Source organism: Lepidochelys olivacea, assembly GCF_965140295.1.
Source record: "Lepidochelys olivacea isolate rLepOli2 genome assembly, chromosome: 1".
NCBI classification, from domain to species: Eukaryota; Metazoa; Chordata; order Testudines; family Cheloniidae; genus Lepidochelys; species Lepidochelys olivacea.
The window spans coordinates 103,077,208-103,098,003 of NC_140411.1; the positions used below are offsets into that span (position 1 = coordinate 103,077,208).

At 42.5% G+C, this 20,796-nt stretch overlaps 1 protein-coding gene across 4 annotated transcripts in view; it reads right to left on the minus strand.

Moving 5' to 3' along the window:
* The window catches only part of NALCN (sodium leak channel, non-selective), a 342,791-nt gene extending 322,148 nt beyond the window's left edge, over positions 1 to 20,643 (minus strand). Inside the window, exons 1-4 of one of the 4 annotated variants that reach the window (XM_084629334.1) lie at positions 19,993 to 20,643; positions 16,766 to 16,956; positions 3,378 to 3,524; positions 2,172 to 2,354 (exon numbers count right to left, since the gene is read on the minus strand). In XM_084629334.1, the coding sequence (XP_084485460.1) occupies positions 2,172 to 2,354; positions 3,378 to 3,485 (291 nt within the window). In that variant the 5' untranslated portion in view covers positions 3,486 to 3,524; positions 16,766 to 16,956; positions 19,993 to 20,643. Of the gene's footprint in view, positions 1 to 2,171; positions 2,355 to 3,377; positions 3,525 to 16,765; positions 16,957 to 19,261; positions 19,363 to 19,636; positions 19,656 to 19,992 lie in introns of those variants that run through there. The other 3 variants (XM_084629337.1, XM_084629336.1, XM_084629335.1) reach the window with 3 other exon arrangements.
* Between the last annotated feature and the right edge of the window lie 153 nt (positions 20,644 to 20,796).

Genomic DNA, 20,796 nt, shown 5'->3' on the forward strand with positions numbered 1-20,796 from the left:
TGACATTCTCATAAACTAGGGAAATGTGGTCTAGATGAAATTACTATCAAGTAGGTGCAAAACTGATTGAAAGAGCATACTCCAGGACTTTGCTGTAAAACTAGGGAGGCATATCAAGTGGGGTCTGCAGGGGTCTGTCCTGGGTCCAGTACTATTCAATATTTTTGTTAATGATTTAGATAATTGAGTGGAGAGTATGTTTATAAAATCTGCAGATGACACCAACCTGGGAAGGGTGGCTAGCACTTTGGAAGACAGCATTAGAATTCAAAATGACCTTAACAAATTGGAGAATTGGTCTGAATCCAACAAGATGAAATTCAATAAAGACAGGTGTGAGGTACTAAGACTGTGAAGAAAAAAAATCAAATGTACAAATACAAAATGAGGCAGTACTGCTGAAAAAGATCTGGTGATTATAGTGGATCACAAACTAAATGAGTCAACGATGTGATGCAGTTGCAAAAAAGGCTAGTATAATTCTGGGGTACTTAACAGGATCATCATACATAAGACACGGGAGGTAACAGAGGATAAATTGGAGAGAGTCCAGACTAGAGCAACAATAATGATAAAAAGTTTAGAAAACTTTACCTATGAGGAAAGGTTAAAAAATGGGCAGGTTTAGTCTTGAGAAAAGAAGACTAATGGAGGAACTGATAAAAGACTTCAAAATATATTGACTGTCATAAAAAGGACTGTGATCAATTGTTCTCCATGTCCACTGAAGGTAGGACAAGTAGTAATAGGCTCAAGTCTGCAGCAACAGAGATTTAGGTTAGATATTAGGAAAATCTTTCTAACTATAATGATAGTTAAGCACTGAAGTAGGCTTCCAAGGAAAACTGTGGAATCCCCATCATTGGAGGTTTTTAAGAAGAGGTTGGACAAATACCTGTCAGTGATGGTCTAGGTATAACTGATCCTGTCTCAGTACAGGGGGATGGACTAGATGATCTCTGCTCAATATTTCTGTGATTATTGTACGGCTGCTGGCCTGTTTCCCCAGCCCAAGGATTAAACACCACACCCAGATCTCTTTCAGGCCCTTGTCCTTACCTCAGGGCAGGGATTATTAATTCAAACAAAAAATACCCATAGTAACTCAAAACAGTGCTATCCCTTGACCAAGACAGGCCGCACAGACCTTTCATTCTGTGCTGCTCTCTGCTCCAGAGCCAGTCACAGGATCCAACCTCTCTCCTGCAGCAATCCTTCAAAGTGAGTTCTATCAACTCTTAATAGGCATCACCTGATCCCTTTCCAGTTTAAAGGGACAGATCACCATGTTACAATTATCAAATCCTAAGGCCCATACAATACTGACATAACTACACTATTTATTTTTAAAGCCACATACTATTGTTTTGTTTACTTTTAGTCTATATGATGCCACAATGATTCCCTCACCCCACATTATCTACAGATTTGACAGTTTCATTCTCTGTATCTAAACTGAAATTATGTGTTTAAACAGAAGGCGGGAATAAAATCAGGGAAATGATGCCATAAAGGGATGAATATTCTATACATTTATGGAGATCTCTGCAGATTTATGTTTTCCAGTAACCTAAATAATTATCTAGGCAGGTATAATTAGACTATCCCAGAATCATTAACAAAACTGCTCAATAGTAAAAGGGTTTGTATACCAAGATGTTGATAGGAAGAAAACAAAAATCAGCAGAGAAACATAACATCTCTCACTTACATTGCAGTTTTTATGTAAGCTAAGTGAGATATTCATCTTCTTTTATTCAAACAACTGCCTAATGTAGATAAAATAAAACACTTATTTGACACTAAATATTTTCATAAAACTCCTATTGATATAGATGTGGCCCATAGAATAATATTTTCTTCTTGCATTCTTGGACCTAAAAATGATTGCTCAGATAATCTAATAAAACTTGCTACTTGTTAATAGGAAATATTGAATAAATGTATCAGCATTATAATACCATTGTTGAAAATTAAATGTACAATAAACCTGCATATTAGTCACCATATATTTTGGTCTTTTTATGTGACATGCTAGTCCATACAATTGAAAACTTCCATCTAGAAAAGAAATGAAGTGGAAACATTTTTAAAAATAGTTAAAACTTCAGTACAACAGATTCAAATACATTTCCCTGTGTAAATGATAAAAATGTTATTAAAAAGCTTACCTTGACTATCCCACGGATATGCATTTTTGCTATCATCTCTGCAGTGTAGAGAAACATCAATAAAGTATCTAGAGCAAATGTCAAATATTGAAGAGGAGGATAATGCTCAAAGGTCTTTGGGGTGTTCATACAAACAGAAATGACACTGATGATGGCACAGATGCGTAGCAAAGAGTGAACCCACTGAAAAATGAAGGGTTACAACTTAGTTTTGATCTTACAAAATACAGTAAGTATATGATGTCTATAACTCACCTTGACATCATTTCATACACGTTTTTTCAAATGTTATGGTCCAGATTTTTATGATCTTCCCCCCACCCCCCCTCAAAAAAACCCAGGCATTTCGGATTCTTTTTAAAAAATAACATACACTAAGTGATTTTGCTCATTAGGGGGTCATGTAATCTAATGGACTAAGCACTCATTCAACCTCTGCGTATTGAGGAATGTGTGTCAATAATATTACATTTTATGTTTCTATAATTAATCTTTGACTTTGTTACAACAGCCAGTGGTAATATTCTATTAAAATTAGTATGAGTAATTAATGAATGAGTGTTCTCTTGTGAATGACTTCAGTGCTAAAACACTGAAGCACAGCTGAACAGCTCTAGCATCCATACTGCAAACAAGATGACAGTTGTCCAACATAAAAGGAACACCAATGCACCAATGGTACATATTAATTTATTTCAGATTATTTATCTTCCCAAGGATATGAGGACAGTTTTTGAAGTGGATTAAAATGACTGACCTAAACAACATTCTTACATCAACAAAGAAGGTGAACCAGGATCTGAGAGATCAACACTTTCCAAATATTAACCATCGTCCTCAACAGTAAAATACCCTCTCTCAAGATTGTCTTTGTGACCTCATTTTATAAATTTGGCTTGCAATTTAAATCAAGCAGTGCTGGCAATCGAAGCTAGCTGAAAGGTGGGGGGAGGGGTTAAAATCCATGAATAAATTACTTGACAATTATTGTTTCACCATCCTCAACACTTTCCAACAACTGATGGAAAAATTATTGAATAAAAATTGGAAATATTACCTGATTGACTGGCAACTGTAACCAGTTCACTACTTCTGAGTGAAATCTACTTGTTTCAGGATCTTTCTTACGTTTCATGGAAGTGATTATTTTAATTGTAAAATGTAATATTTAACTTGTAATTGGTAATTAGTAAGAAATAAACTTACTGGTTTGTTAATCCACAGGATATCTGCATTGTCTGACAAAGATTCATCAGGGCCAAAGTCTGTAACTGGCTGAGCTTCCACACGTGAGCTTTGTTTCCGTTTGAGCATCCTGAAGTTAACTTTGGTTATCTATAACAGTGAAGCCCCCTGAAAGAAAAGAAACAAATGTATTTAACAACCTGTACAAAAAACCCTGTTTGAACAGCTTTGTTAAACAGAAAACACTTGTCACTAGGCCAGGCTGCTCTTGTATAAAACACTGAAAGTGAATCACCTCAGATGGTTTTACACAGAAATAGGCAACTATAATAATTTTAAAAATCCTATCAGGGCAAACAGATAATTACCAGTTTTGCTCCCATATACCAGGAAGAATATTGGTCCATGCATAGGCTTAAACCAAAGTCCGATGGGGTTTATCTGATTCCTATTGAAGTTAATGCTGATGCTCCCATTGACTTCAGTAGGATCAAGCCCTATGAGTAACAGGCTCGCAGGGCAAGGTAATTGGCTGAGACAGATGTTCCCATTCCTTAGTGGGCTGATAAAAAGAGCCTTATTACTATTGTTCTTCTGTCTATAATTGGTATTTGTTTAACCTTTCTTTTTGTATTTACAATTTTCTACTCTCCTGTCAGCCAGTCACTCATAGTTCATTCCTGTCCATGTGTATGGACAGATGTAGGTGTTGGGGAGAGATCTCTCCCTTGTGCAAGGTTAGGGACAATCAGAAGCCCCCCGCTTAGAAGAGCACAGGGACTGGCTCCTTTGAACACCTCAGGGATGTGAAATGCCTTCAGTGGGTTGGGAAGTGGGGAAAAGAGGCTGGACCATAGCCCTGACTTTCCCACATACCCTACACAGTGGCCCACAGGCCTTGATGAATACAAAGACAGACGCTAGCTGTGCCATCCCCAGGGAGAGTATAATCTGAACAACAGGGAGCTCAGGGAAGGAACTGTGCCTTCCTAAAACACAGTCCCTCCTGGATATCCCCTGAAGCTGGACGATGCAATCCAGTGCCTGAACCAGGACATGTGGTTTGTACAGAATGACCCTATGTTCCAACATACAATCTGGCTAGCAGGCATCCGATAGCACGGTGATGAGCATAGTATAAATACTTGTTAGATTTGATTGGCAAGCTGAGGTGGGTTCCAAGTCCATGTAAATATCTGCACATGTGGGACCATACAGCCGCCTCACCAACCAGATCATTACTCCACATTCAAATATTGTTTATCAAACAAGGGTAATATAAAAACAAACAGTAAGGGCTAACTTCTGCCAGGCTTATTCATGTTGAATAGGTAGCATCGGCATGGGTGAGGCTGACAGAACCTAACACTAAAAATATCATAACCTTAAACACTTTGTTTAAGTTTATTTTGTAGTAAATAAAGACCACTATATGTGTACATGAGGTGGTAGTTTTACGTTCCCTTAAGCTTCCTCTTTCCCTTTCTCACTTCCATTTCCTTCCTATCCCTTATTCCTCTTTTCCTTCTTCTCCTTACTTGCCATCTTGTTCATGCTTGCTTTGCATCCTTCCTGATCCTACCTTTTCATAAATATTTCCGGGCTCACTATGTTTAAAATACAATAGGGAATTCCCCAAACCTAGAGGCTGTCTTGACAGGTTTTGATGTCACATGGCACTGCAGCATCTCGTAGTGTGTACATGTAGCACAGCAATGAGAAATGTAACTGAAAAGGTGTCATAGTATCTTTAGAAATGCCCATACGACCCTGCGCTGCATACGAGAAACGGAGGATTTTCTGGACAAAAGTCAGGATAGGCTTCTACGGGCACAAAGCTCTAAAGATTTAGAGCAGGTTGCACAGCAGAGCCAGGAGGCCAGTGAAGAAGCTTGGCAACATGTGACCTCCAGAAGAAGAAGGGGGAATGTTCGGGTTCCAGCAACGCGGACACAGGTAACTAACCGCTTTCATGTTCTCTCCACAGGTACCATTGCGGAGAGTGGACCAGATGATATGTCTGGGGGGAGAAAGCAGAAGGAGACTCCGCTGGTTGGAAGGCATGAGATGCACTGTCCTGAGATGGGGGGTTCCACGACCACCACTCCCAAGAGAAGGAGGTGGGTGGTGGTGGTCGGGGACTCTCTCCTCCGGGGGACTGAGTCATCTATCTGCCGCCCTGACCTGGAAAACCGAGAAGTCTGCTGCTTGCCGGGGGCTAAGATTCGCGATGTGACGGAGAGACTGCCGAGACTCATCAAGCCCTCGGATCACTACCCCTGCCTGCTTCTCCACGTGGGTACCAATGATACTGCCAAGAATGACCTTGAGCAGATCACTGCGGACTACGTGGCTCTGGGAAGAAGGATAAAGGAGTTTGAGGCGCAAGTGGTGTTCTCGTCCATCCTCCCCGTGGAAGGAAAAGGCCTGGGTAGGGACCGTCGAATCGTGGAAGTCAATGAATGGATACGCAGGTGGTGTCGGAGAGAAGGCTTTGGATTCTTTGACCATGGGATGGTGTTCCATGAAGGAGGAGTGCTGGGCAGAGACGGGCTCCACCTTACGAAGAGAGGGAAGAGCATCTTTGCGAGCAGGCTGGCTAACCTAGTGAGGAGGGCTTAAAACTAGGTTCACCGGGAGAAGGAGACCAAAGCCCTGAGGTAAATGGGAAAGCGGGATACCGGGAGGAAGCACAGGCAGGAATGTCTGTGAGGGGAGGGCTCCTGCCTCATACTGAGAATGAGGGGCAATCAGCAGGTTATCTCAAGTGCTTATATACGAATACACAAAGCCTTGGAAACAAGCAGGGAGAACTGGAGGTCCTGGTGATGTCAAGGAATTATGACGTGATTGGAATAACAGAGACTTGGTGGGATAACTCAAATGACTGGAGTACTGTCATGGATGGTTATAAACTGTTCAGGAAGGACAGGCAGGGCAGAAAAGGTGGGGGAGTAGCACTGTATGTAAGGGAGCAGTATGACTGCTCAGAGCTCCGGTACGAAACTGCAGAAAAACCTGAGTGTCTCTGGATTAAGTTTAGAAGTGTGAGCAACAAGAGTGATGTAGTGGTGGGAGTCTGCTATAGACCACCGGACCAGGGGGATGAGGTGGATGAGGCTTTCTTCCAGCAGCTTGCAGAAGCTACTAGATCGCACGCCCTGGTTCTCATGGGTGACTTTAATTTTCCTGATATCTGCTGGGAGAGCAATACAGCAGTGCATAGACAATCCAGGAAGTTTTTGGAAAGCATAGGGGATAATTTCCTGGTGCAAGTGCTAGAGGAGCCAACTGGGGGGAAGCTTTTCTTGACCTGCTGCTCACAAACCGGGAAGAATTAGCGGGGGAAGCAAAAGTGGATGGGAATCTGGGAGGCAGTGACCATGATTTGGTTGAGTTCAGGATCCTGACACAGGGAAGAAAGGTAAGCAGCAGGATACGGACCCTGGACTTCAGGAAAGCAGACTTCGACTCCCTCAGGAAACGGATGGGTAGGATCCCCTGGGGGACTAACATGAAGGGGAAAGGAGTCCAGGAGAGCTGGCTGTATTTCAAGGAATCCCTGTTGAGGTTACAGGGACAAACCATCCTGATGTGTCGAAAGAATAGTAAATATGGCAGGCGACCAGCTTGGCTTAACGGTAAAATCCTAGCGGATCTTAAACATAAAAAAGAAGCTTACAAGAAGTGGAAGGTTGGACATATGACCAGGGAAGAGTATAAAAATATTGCTCGGGCATGTAGGAATGAAATCAGGAGGGCCAAATCGCACCTGGAGCTGCAGCTAGCGAGAGATGTCAAGAGTAACAAGAAGGGTTTCTTCAGGTATGTTGGCAACAAGAAGAAAGCCAAGGAAAGTGTGGGCCCCTTAATGAATGAGGGAGGCAACCTAGTGACAGAGAATGTGGAAAAAGCTAATGTACTCAATGTTTTTTCTGCCTCTGTCTTCATTAACAAGGTCAGCTCCCAGACTGCTGCACTGGGCATCACAAAATGGGGAAGAGATGGCCAGCCCTCTGTGGAGATAGAGGTGGTTAGGGACTATTTAGAAAAGCTGGACATGCACAAGTCCATGGGGCCGGACGAGTTGCATCCGAGAGTGCTGAAGGAATTGGCGGCTGTGATTGCAGAGCCATTGGCCATTATCTTTGAAAACTCGTGGCAAACGGGGGAAGTCCCGGATGACTGGAAAAAGGCTAATGTAGTGCCAATCTTTAAAAAAGGGAAGAAGGAGGATCCTGGGAACTACAGGCCAGTCAGCCTCACCTCAGTCCCTGGAAAAATCATGGAGCAGGTCCTCAAAGAATCAATCCTGAAGCACTTACATGAGAGGAAAGTGATCAGGAACAGTCAGCATGGATGCACCAAGGGAAGGTCATGCCTGACTAATCTAATCACCTTCTATGATGAGATTACTGGTTCTGTGGATGAAGGGAAAGCAGTGGATGTATTGTATCTTGACTTTAGCAAAGCTTTTGACACGGTCTCCCACAGTATTCTTGCCAGCAAGTTAAAGAAGTATGGGCTGGATGAATGCACTATAAGGTGGGTAGAAAGTTGGCTAGATTGTCGGGCTCAACGGGTAGTGATCAATGGCTCCATGTCTAGTTGGCAGCCGGTGTTAAGTGGAGTGCCCCAGGGGTCGGTCCTGGGGCCGGTTTTGTTCAATATCTTCATAAATGATCTGGAGGATGGTGTGGATTGCACTCTCAGCAAATTTGTGGATGATACTAAACTGGGAGGAGTGGTAGATACGCTGGAGGGCAGGGATAGGATACAGAGGGACCTAGACAAATTGGAGGATTGGGCCAAAAGAAATCTGATGAGGTTCAATAAGGATAAGTGCAGGGTCCTGCACTTAGCACGGAAGAACCAAATGCACAGCTACAGACTAGGGACCGAATGGCTAGGCAGCAGTTCTGCGGAAAAGGACCTAGGGGTGACAGTGGACGAGAAGCTGGATATGAGTCAGCAGTGTGCCCTTGTTGCCAAGAAGGCCAATGGCATTTTGGGATGTATAAGTAGGGACATAGCGAGCAGATCGAGAGACGTGATCGTTCCCCTCTATTCAACATTGGTGAGGCCTCATCTGGAGTACTGTGTCCAGTTTTGGGCCCCACACTACAAGAAGGATGTGGATAAATTGGAGAGAGTCCAGCGAAGGGCAACAAAAATGATTAGGGGTCTGGAACACATGACTTATGAGGAGAGGCTGAGGGAACTGGGATTGTTTAGTCCGCAGAAGAGAAGAATGAGGAGGGATTTGATAGCTGCTTTCAACTACCTGAGAGGTGGTTCCAGAGAGGATGGTTCTAGACTATTCTCAGTGGTAGAGGAGGACAGGACAAGGAGAAATGGTCTCAAGTTGCAGTGGGGGAGGTTTAGGTTGGGTATTAGGAAAAACTTTTTCACTAGGAGGGTGGTGAAACACTGGAATGCGTTACCTAGGGAGGTGGTGGAATCTCCTTCCTTAGAAGTTTTTAAGGTCAGGCTTGACAAAGCCCTGGATGGGATGATTTAATTGGGGATTGGTCCTGCTTTGAGCAGGGGGTTGGACTAGATGACCTCCTGAGGTCCCTTCCAACCCTGATATTCTATGATTCTACTGTGAGAGGATATACTATCAAAGGGCTTGAGTCTACAGTGCTTGTTAATGCAAAACTCCCATTGAGTGTAATGGAGTTCTCAGCAGAAACTGCAAAACTTTTCCAATCCCTCCACAGAAGAAAAATCCACATTATGAAAATATACCTCACTAATGTGGTCTTTAGTAACTTCTTATTTAAATTCTAAATTTGTAATTATGGTTTTATGAATAATGTTAACCCTTCCCAGCAATGACTGAGATACTGATCTTGCTAACCTGTCAAGAAAATAATTATAATAGATTGTCAGATCAGAGTCAATAAGGTCATTAGGAGATAATACTCAGGAAATACAATGCATTAACCAGGGAGCTACCATTGAAATCATTTCATAAATGCTAAAGGACAAGCAGTGTATGTTTTAAAGCAGAAGATAAATTAATTATAGCTAATTAAAAATAAAACTTCAACAGATTTCTTCATTCAACACTAGTTAGTAATGGTATGAAGAAGTAGGAAGATTGGTGGTATTTTATAACAAAATTTTTATCTGTCTGGTTGTCCACTGATTATTTTCCCTACTAAACCGATAAAAGGTCATGAACTATAGATGTCACAATGGTTTTAGTTCATCAAGCTCACCAAGTGGTGACCAAATGTCATGACCAAACAGATCACGCATATTATTTTCAAACTGTGGTTGCGAATCAACAAAGCAGAAAATACAGAAATCCAAAGGGAAAAAAATCTACAAAATACAAGTTTTCCTATCTCAAAATTTGAATGAGCCTGTGTTTCCTTGGGAAAGACACTGATAATCTGGAAATGGCCTTTAGCAAGTCCTGGTAGAGCTCTCTGCAATTCTTCTGTTTTTATTTATTTATTTTTGCTGGAACCAGAGAGGGTTTTTTTTTTGTTTGTTTGTTTTAAAGCAGGTAAAGACTGGGGCAGCCTGCACACTCGGCTGCACATCAGGACGCAGGAATTGTGGCTCCTGAAGCCCCATCCACCATCCTTCTGCAGCTCGCTCTGGCATAGTTCCACATCACAGCCAAGGGAGGGTAGATTCTAACATACACAATCTGATGCTTTCTTTGGTCACATAGTGAAATTAGCGTGGAAGACTTCCCCAGCGAATATTTCTGTCTCTAAAGCTTGTACAAATATTGGGTGTGGGTGTGTTCTGGAGTAAAAAATGGATTTAATAAGGAAAAGATTGCTTCCTTTGGCTGTGTCCATTCACATTACTTTGTTTTTTTTCTCTTTAGAATAACACCAACAATCAAAATTCACAGCACTTATGCAGACTGCTACTGCTTCTTATGTAGGAATGTGCTCTTTCATCTTTGCTTTTAATTTTAAATATGTCTTTTGCTTTGTTACTTTATTTTTAAAAGCAAGGACACAAAATGAAAGAATGCCACTTAGACAAGGAGCCCATCAGCTCTGTTAGCTCAGCCTTTTATTCATTTACTCTCCCTGAGCCAGTAGATATGTTCAATCAAAGAAAATTAAAATCACAGAAAGACGATCCTCATACCATCTTGGAACAAAAAGTTCAAGACAATAGGCTTGATTCATTACCATTATACCAGATTTACAAAGTCCACAGAAACGGAGTTACCTGCTGCATGCCAATGTGAACAAAGAGATGGGTTAAATCCTGGCCCCATAAAGCATTTGTTGTGAATTTGCAAAACATATAGTATTCTGCTCCTGCAATATCTGTAACAAAAATAAATGCGCTCCTATGGAACACTAATAGAGAATGAAGGCGATCATTGATAAACAGAGCATTTATTTTTGGTTTCATTTTTAATTCTGAATGACTTATATTGAGAATTAAAAATCAGGCCAAAAAAACCCACCATGATTTTGATATTTTAGCCCAAGTTCTCTAAAATTTATTCTCCTTAAAGAAAAACCCTAATCTGCTGTAGCAGGAAAATATCCAACAGAAGGCAGCACTTCACCTCACACTGTCAATAATACCAATAACTGTAAGATTATTTATGCTAGTTCCAAGTACTCTGTTAACTATGTAAAAGGGAAGAGGGCACACCATGAGTTACTGATGAGAGAACTATACCACTGTGGCTGATGAAACCAGGTGACAGCTAGTTTTGAAGAAAATGTGTTTTGTTTTGGAATACTTTATTGGCAACTACCCTGTTTTTTTCATCTGAAGCAAAGTCTAAAAACCTCCTCATCTTTTCTCCCTTATTTTTCAACACAGCATATTGTTAACTATTCATATTGTTAAGTATTCAGTTTTGTACTGAAGCCAGACAGGGTCCCCTCTCCCAACAAGACAAAGTTTGCTTTTCCCTCCTCATTCACAATAAAGGAAATACCATAAATCAAAGCTCCTAAAATCACATTTAGATTAATACTTTGCAGATCATTTGGCTACCAGCTGCAAAGAATAGTTGGTGATGTCTTGTGTCTTCTAGCAGGGCTTCAGGACTTGTAGGTCAAATAGCAAAAATCAACAACACCATTCTCAGATTTGGGGAGGAATTCCTCTGCTATAATAACATAATTATCCAAAATATCGTGTGACATTGAACTCCATATGTTTTATGGAAATATGTTTATAAGTGTGAATATAATATAACTGGAATACGCTTTAAGCAAAAGGTGACTTGTAAGGTATCATTACAAATCTTATAATCTACTGAGCATGTTTGTCCTATTTGTATTAATGTATCATTCTTGTATCTGAAGTTAGAAATATGAAGTATTACTCTGAAGTCCTATTGTAACTATGCAAAGTGTGGGCCTTTAATGGTGGGTTAGAATCTTGATGGCTCCCATTAGCCCGGACAATTAGTTGTAAATGGCTCTGTTTACTTGTAAGCTTTCCTGTGTTCATATGAGGCTTGGGGTCTCACAGGACATAGTACCATGTCACCTGGACTGGAATCCATCTTAAACCTGGTGCTTTTCCATCTAGAAGGAGGGGTGTGGACCCAGATAGACAAAAGTTTCCCGCCTTGTGCCAAAGATATAAAAGGGGGTGGAACAGAACAAAGTGGGCTGCAGTCATGAGAAAACCTCTAGTTACCACCTGAGCTGGAACTAATAAAAACTGCACTGGGGAAAGGACTGGGCCCAGACTAGGAAGGAGCCTAATCTGTGAAAGAAGCTTATTGGAACATCTCTGTGGGTGAGATTTACCTGTATTCAGTTTTTTAAATGTATTAGGCTTAGACTTGCATGTTTTGTTTTATTTTGCTTGGTAACTTACTTTGTTCTGTCTGTTATTACTTGAAACCACTTAAATCCTACATTTTATACTTAATAAAATCACTTTTGTTTACTAATTAACCCAGAGTAAGTGATTAATACCTGGAGGAACAAACAGCTGTGCATATCTCGGAAACCTACTGACCACTATACTTACCTACATGCCTCCAGCTTTCATCTAGACCACACCACATGATCCATTGTCTACAGCCAAGCTCTACGATACAACCACATTTGCTCCAACCCCTCAGACAGAGACAAATACCTACAAGATCTCTATCAAGCATTCTTACAACTACAATACCCACCTGCTGAAGTGAAGAAACAGATTGACAGAGCCAGAAGAGTACTCAGAAGTCACCTACTACAGGACAGGCCCAACAAAGAAAATAACAGAACGCCGCTAGCCATCACCTTCAGCACCCAACTAAAACCTCTCCAGCGCATCATCAAGGATCTACAACCTATCCTGAAGGATGACCCATCACTCTCACAGATCTTGGGAGACAGGCCAGTCCTTGCTTAAAGACAGCCCCCCAACATGAAGCAAATACTCACCAGCAACCACACACCACACAACAAAAATACTAACCCAGGAACTTATCCTTGCAAAAAAGCCCTTTGCCAACTGTGTCCACATATCTATTCAGGGGACACCATCATAGGGCCTAATCACATCAGCCACACCATCAGAGGCTCGTTCACCTGCACATCTACCAATGTGATATACGCCATCATGTGCCAGCAATGCCCCTCTACCATGTACATTGGCCAAACTGGACAGTTTCTACGTTAAAGAATAAATGGACACAAATCAGACGTCAAGAATTATAACATTCAAAAACCAGTCGGAGAACACTTCAGTCTCTCTGGTCATTCAATTACAGACCTAAAAGTGGCAATTCTTCAACAAAAGAACTTCAAAAACAGACTCCAACGAGAGACTGCTGAATTGGAATTAATTTGCAAATTGGATACAATTAACTTAGGCTTGAATAAAGACTGGGAGTAGATGGGTCATTACACAAAGTAAAACTATTTCTCCATGTTTATTCTTCTCCCCTCCCTTCCCACCCCCCCACCCCCCGGGTTCCTCAGACGTTCTTGTCAACTGCTGGAAATGGCTCACCTTGATTATCACTACAAAAGGTTGGGGTTTTTTTTATTTTTTTCTCTCCTGCTGGTAATAGTTCCCTTACCTGATCACTCTCGTTACAGTGTGTATGGTAACACCCATTGTTTCATGTTCTCTGTGTATATAAAATCCCCCTACTCTATTTTCCACTGCATGCATCCGATGAAGTGAGCTGTAGCTCACGAAAGCTTATGTTCATATAAATTTGTTAGTGTCTAAGGTGCCACAAGTACTCCTTTTCTCTATCAATGTTATTATAGAGGGTGGACAATTTTTGATTTTACCCTGTATAAGCTTTGTACAGAGTAAAACGGATTTATTTGGGGTTTGGATCCCTTTGGGAGCTGAGTGTCTGTGTGCTGGAGATAGGTGACTTGCTGAGCAGTTTTTGGTTAAAGTCTGCAGCTTTGGGGGCATAGACCAGACCTGGCACTGTGTTGCAGCAGGCTAACATGTCTGGCTCAACAAGGCAGGGTTCTGGAGTCCCAAGCTGGCAGTGGAAAACGGGCTCAGAGGTAATTCCAGCACGTCAAGTGACAGTCCCAAAGCAGTCTCTGTGACCAAACCCATCACCTACTGTTAAAACCTTTAATCTGTAAATAGACCGGTAGCCAAACTTTGGTCCTTGAATGTCTCCTGTGTCATGTCTTGTCAATGGGTTAGGACTGTACTCATAGATAATTCATCTCCTAAACATACCTCCTCCATAACAGGATGGCACAGACATAGCCAGCAGACAACTGAACATGAACTTTCCAAAGGCTGACCCATTGTAAATACCATGCACAACCCCTTACCACTATTTTATAACCTCACGTCTAGTTCCTTTCACTAGATTCCCTCAAGCATTGAAGGGATATGATATTGGAGCACCGAACCTGCAGTGTTGTGTTGTTGTTATGAAATCAGCATTTTGATTTTAAACACAATTTTTTGTATGGTTTTGTTTTCCACTGCATCTATCATATTTCCATTAGAAATGGGATCTACTGTCTTGATCATAACTCCCTAATATGAGTCAATTCACAGTTTTCCAAATCTTGCAGTCAAAAGCATTTTATCTTGCTATTGGTCTTTGACCAAAAATACCACAAATACCTCCTATCTACATACACAGTGAAAATTTAGGTACTCTAAGAGATACCACTAAGTGGTAACTGTTGGTAAATGCTGACATGTGCACCACTGTGTGTGTGTCTGTCCTTGTCATATGTTAGAAATATATTTATATATTTATTGGCTACATTGTTGCAAACTTTCCTCTAGGATGCAGATCCTGTCATCATTATCCATGCCTTTCTTACCTCAAGATTAAACTATTGCAATATGCTCTATGTGGGGCTACGCCTTAAAATCATTCAGCGACTGAAGCTCGTGCAGAACATAGTGACTTGCTTATTGAGCCTCTTGAGCTTATGGAGCACCTTGCTGGGAGCATGTAACACCAGTACTCTGGGATCTGCAACAGCTGCCTATTGCTCTCTGGATGGAATTTAAGGTATTGGGTATGACCTATAAAGCCGACGGCCAGGGACCTGCCTACCTGAGGGATTGCCTTTCTCCCCATGCTGTAATACCACAGCTGCAATCGGTAGAGGCATCCAGGCTGGATCCCACTCATTAGAGAAGAGAGGAGGTAGATAGCAAAACATTCTCTTTGAGAGTCCAGAATGCTGGAGCTTATCCCCCTCCTTTATCCAAAACAGATCAAATTTGGTGACCTTGTGGGCACGTTGCAAAAGACATCTGTTTGAGGGGGCTTCTGGAGAGGACTAAGGGTGTGTTTATCAGAACAACAGAGGGGAGGAAAGGAGCATTTTCGTAGGCAGCTTGCTGGCTGGGGTGTTTCATAAGCGGCTTGCTGGCTGGCAGAGTGCCCGTTTGAATTATTATTTTAATGCAGCTAGGGTTTTGTTGTACTACTAATTATGTGTTAAGGCATCTAGAGGCTTGCATACACATCTTTTTGTTATTTAAATTGCAATACATTTTAAAAATAAAATAAGTAGTGATTATTTTCTTTTATAATTGTTATACTTTCATACATATTAATGATTCTTAAAAGAAATCATTCTCCTCCTCCACACCCGTTTCCAGCCATTAGTGTACTTGTAGATTTCCAAAGCAACAAACACCTACATCCTTAAAAATCAAAATTTTGAAAGCAAAATCAGGAACCTTTTAAGCTTCTGAGGTGCGTGATGGTGGTGGTGGTGATTTTTGTTTGTTTGTTTGTAAATAAATGTGGCATTTAACTTATGGCTACAGGAAAAATACTACAGTAGAACACCAGAGTTACGAACTGACCAGTCAACCACACACCTCGTTTGGAACCAGAAGTAAGCAATCAAGCAGCAGCAGAGACAAGACAAAAAAAAGGCAAATACAATACTGTACTGTGTTAACTGTAAACTAATAAAAAAATAAAGGGAAAGCAGCATTTTTCTTCTGCATGGTAGAATTTCAAAACTGTATTAAGTCGATGTCCAGTTGTAAAACTTTGAAAAAACAACCATAACATTTTGTTCAGAGTTACAAACATTTCAGAGTTACGAACAACCTCCATTCCCCAGGTATTTGTAACTCTGAGGTTCTACTGTATCAAAGGCTGCAGTCATAAGTCTTTTTATCCCATTACCATTTGAGCTTTACCACTCAATATTTGGGAAGACAATAAATTGGACTCATAGCCTAGGAAGTGAAGGCCATACTTGTTTGTAAGGACTTGTAGGAATTTCTCAAGAAGAAAAATATAAAAGCGGCAATGGAAAGATGTAGAAGAAAGAAACAAAAATAAAAGTCCAGCACACTGAATCCCAGGGCCAGATTCTCAAAAGGTATTTTCTCCTAACTTGCATCGATTTCAATAGAAGTTAGGTACCTATATACTTTTTGAGGATTTGGACTTAAAAGTGTCAATCACAAACAAGGGAGCACTTCCTTCTAGACAACACCATCAGCAGAAACCAGACACTTCATCTAATGTAGGAGATACTGAAAAAAACAAAGAAAAGAAAAGAAAAACAAAAAAACAACAAAGAAAAATAGACTACAAGTGAATGGTGATACATCTTCATTAAAATGCAGCCAGGGGATTTAATGCATAAAATGTTTCTGAAGCTGAACTTGCTCTCCCCCCCAAAACTGGGTTTTATATTCAGAAGCTACAGCAGATTCAAATCCCTGCTTTAGCATGTGTGGATTATGTTACTAAAACTGTAAAGGTAATTTAGTTTGCTTTGTAAACATAACACCTCTATTTGCTTCCTACACACCCCATAAAAATCCCATGTTTTTTACTGTCTGAACTCCTAAACACCACAAAAAGAACCCAAATAATTCTTCAAAATGATTAATTCTCAGATGCTCATTACTTCAAATTATTCTAAAATTCAAAAGTCTACCTCCAAATAAAAGAGAGCAACAGATCTGTTTCTTACCTCTCAAGATAGATACTTGCATCTCTTGATGAGCTGATGTATTATTATATTATTATTATTAACTCTATGTTTTTAGACATCTTTTATCCCACAAACACTAGACATTCATCTGCACGTCCACCAATGTAATATACGCCATCATGTGCCAGCAATGCCCCTCTGCTATGTACATCAGCCAAACTGGACAGTCCCTACACAAAAGGATAAATGGACACAAATCAGATATTAGGAATGGCAATATACAAAAATCTGTAGAACATTTCAATCTCCTTGGACATACAATAGCAGATTTAAAGGTAGCCATCCTGCAGTAAAAAAACTTCAGGACCAGACTTCAAAGAGAAACTGCTGAGTTTCAGTTCATTTGCAAATTTGACACCATCAGCTCAGGATTACACAAAGACTGTGAATGGCTAGCCAACTACAAAAGCAGTTTCTCCTCCCTTGGTGTTCACACCTCAACTGCTAGAAGAGGGCCTCATCCTCCCTCACTGAACTAACCTCCTTATCCCTAGCCTGATTCTTGCTTGCATATTTATACCTGCCTCTGGAAATGTCCACTATATGTATCTGACAAAGTGGCTATTCACCCATGAAAGCTTATGCTCCAATACGTCTGTTAGTCTATAAGGTGCCACAGGACTCTTTGCCGCTTTTACAGATCCAGACTAACAAGCCTACCCCTCTGATACTAGCCAGAGGTGCACCAGAGTATAGGCAAAAGACCGAAAGTGACCCACCAAACTTTACAGTGTAGTCTGAGACTACTGTGGAGGTACACGGCATGGATTAGAATGAATACCACTTAGCATTACAACACAAAGCATTACAAGTTAGCACCTGCAATCTCCAGAAGCTGTGCCTGATCAAAACAGACAACTGCTAGGGTCTGTAGCAACCAGAGGCTGCAAATCAAACTCACATATTTTATGCTACAATCTGAATTTTATGAGGCCATGCATCAAACTGAAACAAAGCAGAGGCATCAAACAAAGTCCATGGGATGGATCTGGCCCATCTGATATATTTATGTGGCCTGCATGATATTCAGATTGTAAAGACTCCAAACTTTCATTTAAAAAGTAAGTTTCTAACCCTGCTGGTTGCAAAGAAATCCTTCCAGTTATGAACTGAATATAACCAATACAGTGGTTATAATTATTATTTATTTGTATTATTGTAGCATCTAGGACCTCAGTCATGGACCACGACCTCATTGTGCTAGGTGCTTTACAAACACAGAACAAAAAGATAGTCCCTGCTCCAAAGAGTTTACAATTTAAGTAGAAGACAAGAGACAGACAGGTGAGGGAGTACAAGGAAACAATGAGACAACACTGGTCAGTATAATAAGCAGTAGTCTCAGCACACCAGCAGCCTTGTCAAGTTTTGTGTAGCAATGGTAGAGAAGAGATTTGAAGGAAATGAATGAAGTGACAATGCAAGTGTTTACAGGGAGCTCCAGCTAAGCATGAGGAGCAGCATGGCAGAAAGCACAAAGGTGGTTGTCTGAAAAAGTAAATGAAAGTGGACAATGGACACTGTCATTGCAGGCTGATCAGTCAGGAGTCAACATCGCATTGAATGAGATATGACATGTAGCGTGGGGATGGACAGTAGAAGTGTATGCCTGAGTGTGCAAACAGCCTGAGACAGCTACTCAGAAAGATGAAAATTTCCTTTCCTTCCATTAATCTTATTGGGCTTTAGAATTGATTCAGCAACAAGGACACTTCAATGTCAACATTATCTATTTCATTTCTGATCACTGTAGGGATAGATCGGAATTGGAAGTTGCTGTAGGGAAGAAAATGAAAAGGGAAATAAACAGAGAAGGGAGGATTTAGAAGGCAGAGAAACAAAGGACAGTGAAATAGCATTAGTCAATATTGTCTCACTAAGGACCACTGAATGCAACAATTGGCACTGAACAAATGCTAAACAATAACTAAAAGTATAGTTACTATGTAAAGGCCATAGTATACCCATGATCCTTTTGCACATACCCGTTTAGCATCAGTAGGAGTTTCAGTGTGAAATATAGGGAGTATGTCCTCCTAAACTGATACGTCCCTCCACTGACTAGAATTAAAAATGGAATATTTCCCTCTCCAGCCACAGGCAGCCCAGATATAGAGCACTACATATTTGGTTCAGCAGTCTCTGGGCACTGCCCCTTAGACAAGCTAATAGTTGGGGTCTCTGTGAGAACAGCGGTAGCCATCTGCTCCATTTTGTGCGAACTAGGTGAAGTGCCCACAGGAGGGGCCCCACAAGTAGGGCAGAATTTACACTCCATCCCAAGTGGATCTCCTGACTAACAAACAAAGCAAGCGGCTTCTTTGCTCAACACTTGGATTTTTTTTTTTAAACACATAAAGCAGAATATTGGTGGAGTTTACCAACACGATTAAAAAGCCGGTATTTTTGTTTTATAGGCACTTATGTAGGAAGGGCCCAAATAGCCCTATGAGCTTCCCCTCACCCTGCCTGTACCTCTGGGTCACATGAAGCTGCAGCTGCTGTAGGCCAGTCTCACAGGCGCAGGGAGAGAGAGGCCCGAGGGCAGCAGCCCTGGGCACGGTACATCTGCTAACAATGGCTCCTGCTTGATGTTGACAAAAAGCAGGTGACAGGCAGGCGCCAACCCAGAGGTGCTGCCATTTGCAATGGAAACGGATGGTGGCGACCTGGCTCCTCACCCATCGGAACCGGCCACCAGCGGCTCTCAAGCAGGCGGTGCCCTCCGGCTCCCTGCCTGCCCGCAGGGCCTGGCCCGCTCCCGGGATTCGCTGCCCCCTGACCCCCCGCCCCCGCGCGTCCAGCGGGCCGGGGATGAGCCGGGCGAGCGCCCCTCCCGCCGGCCCCCACCTCTGGAAGGGGGGTGGGGCCGGTGCACAGCGGTCCCGCAGCTGGAAGGGCGGGGGAATGTCACGCCCCCGCCTCACCCCGGCAGCTCGCAGCGGCGCGGCGACACGGTACCGATGCACCAGGTGGGATCCGGTCCCTGCGCATCCGCCGCCCGGCCAGGCCTCCGGCCGCCGCCACCATCCACCCGCCCTCCCCCAGCACCGCCTCCCCCCGGCGTCTGGCCCCTGTCACAAGCGCCCACGAGAACGGCAGGGAGTGTCAGCCGCGCCAGCCCCGCGGTGCGGAGAGGGGAGAGGCGGGGGAGCCGGGGATCAGCAACACAGCGCAGAAAACAGGGCCCGATGCCACCGACCTACCGCCTGCATCGCCCTTCATGGCGTGCTTGGGAGCACTGGTCCCTGCCCCGCGAGCTGGGGATTTGTTAGGGTTTGTTTGGTGTTAGGTGGTCCTCGCTGCGGCGTCGGCGGTGATGCTGGGGGCTGAATGGAGAAGACGTGACAGACGGGGGGGAGGAGGCAGCGGCAGCCGCCTTCTGCAGTTGGTAGAGAAGGGCGGTCGGCGCCAGCAGGTTCCTCTCTCGCCGGGGCTAGGCTCCAGCCTTCAGTCTCGCAGCAACGGCTGAGACTCCCCTGGCACAGAACCGGTGCAGGGGCACACACGCCGGGCGTGCAGCCACACACCGTGTACACCCGTGCGGGTTCAAAAGACATACCGTGCACACCCAGTGCGTATGCAGAAATGCACAGATACATACATAGAAACAAGAGCACACACACAATGCAGATGCACAGAGCATATACAGATGTGTACAAGTATGCAGACAAATACACACAAGGAGCGTGACAAATGCATACACATGGAATCCACACTCAGTATACACAACGATAAATGTATAGAAAACAGTGCACACAATGTATACACACATACGGAGGGCGCTTTTATATACATGGACACAATATTGCCAGTTCGCATGGCTTCCTTGAATCCCCAGCTTGTACAGGAGCATGTGATTAGGTGAAAAACTCCCGGCGGGTCGGGGGGCGGAGGGGTTGTTTAAGTTTCTAACCGTCATGGTTGGGAGAAAAGCTTGAAAATGTGACCCGAATGTTACCTCAAGGTTCAAAAATTGTTTGTTTTTTTAAGTTTTTGTTTTTTAAACA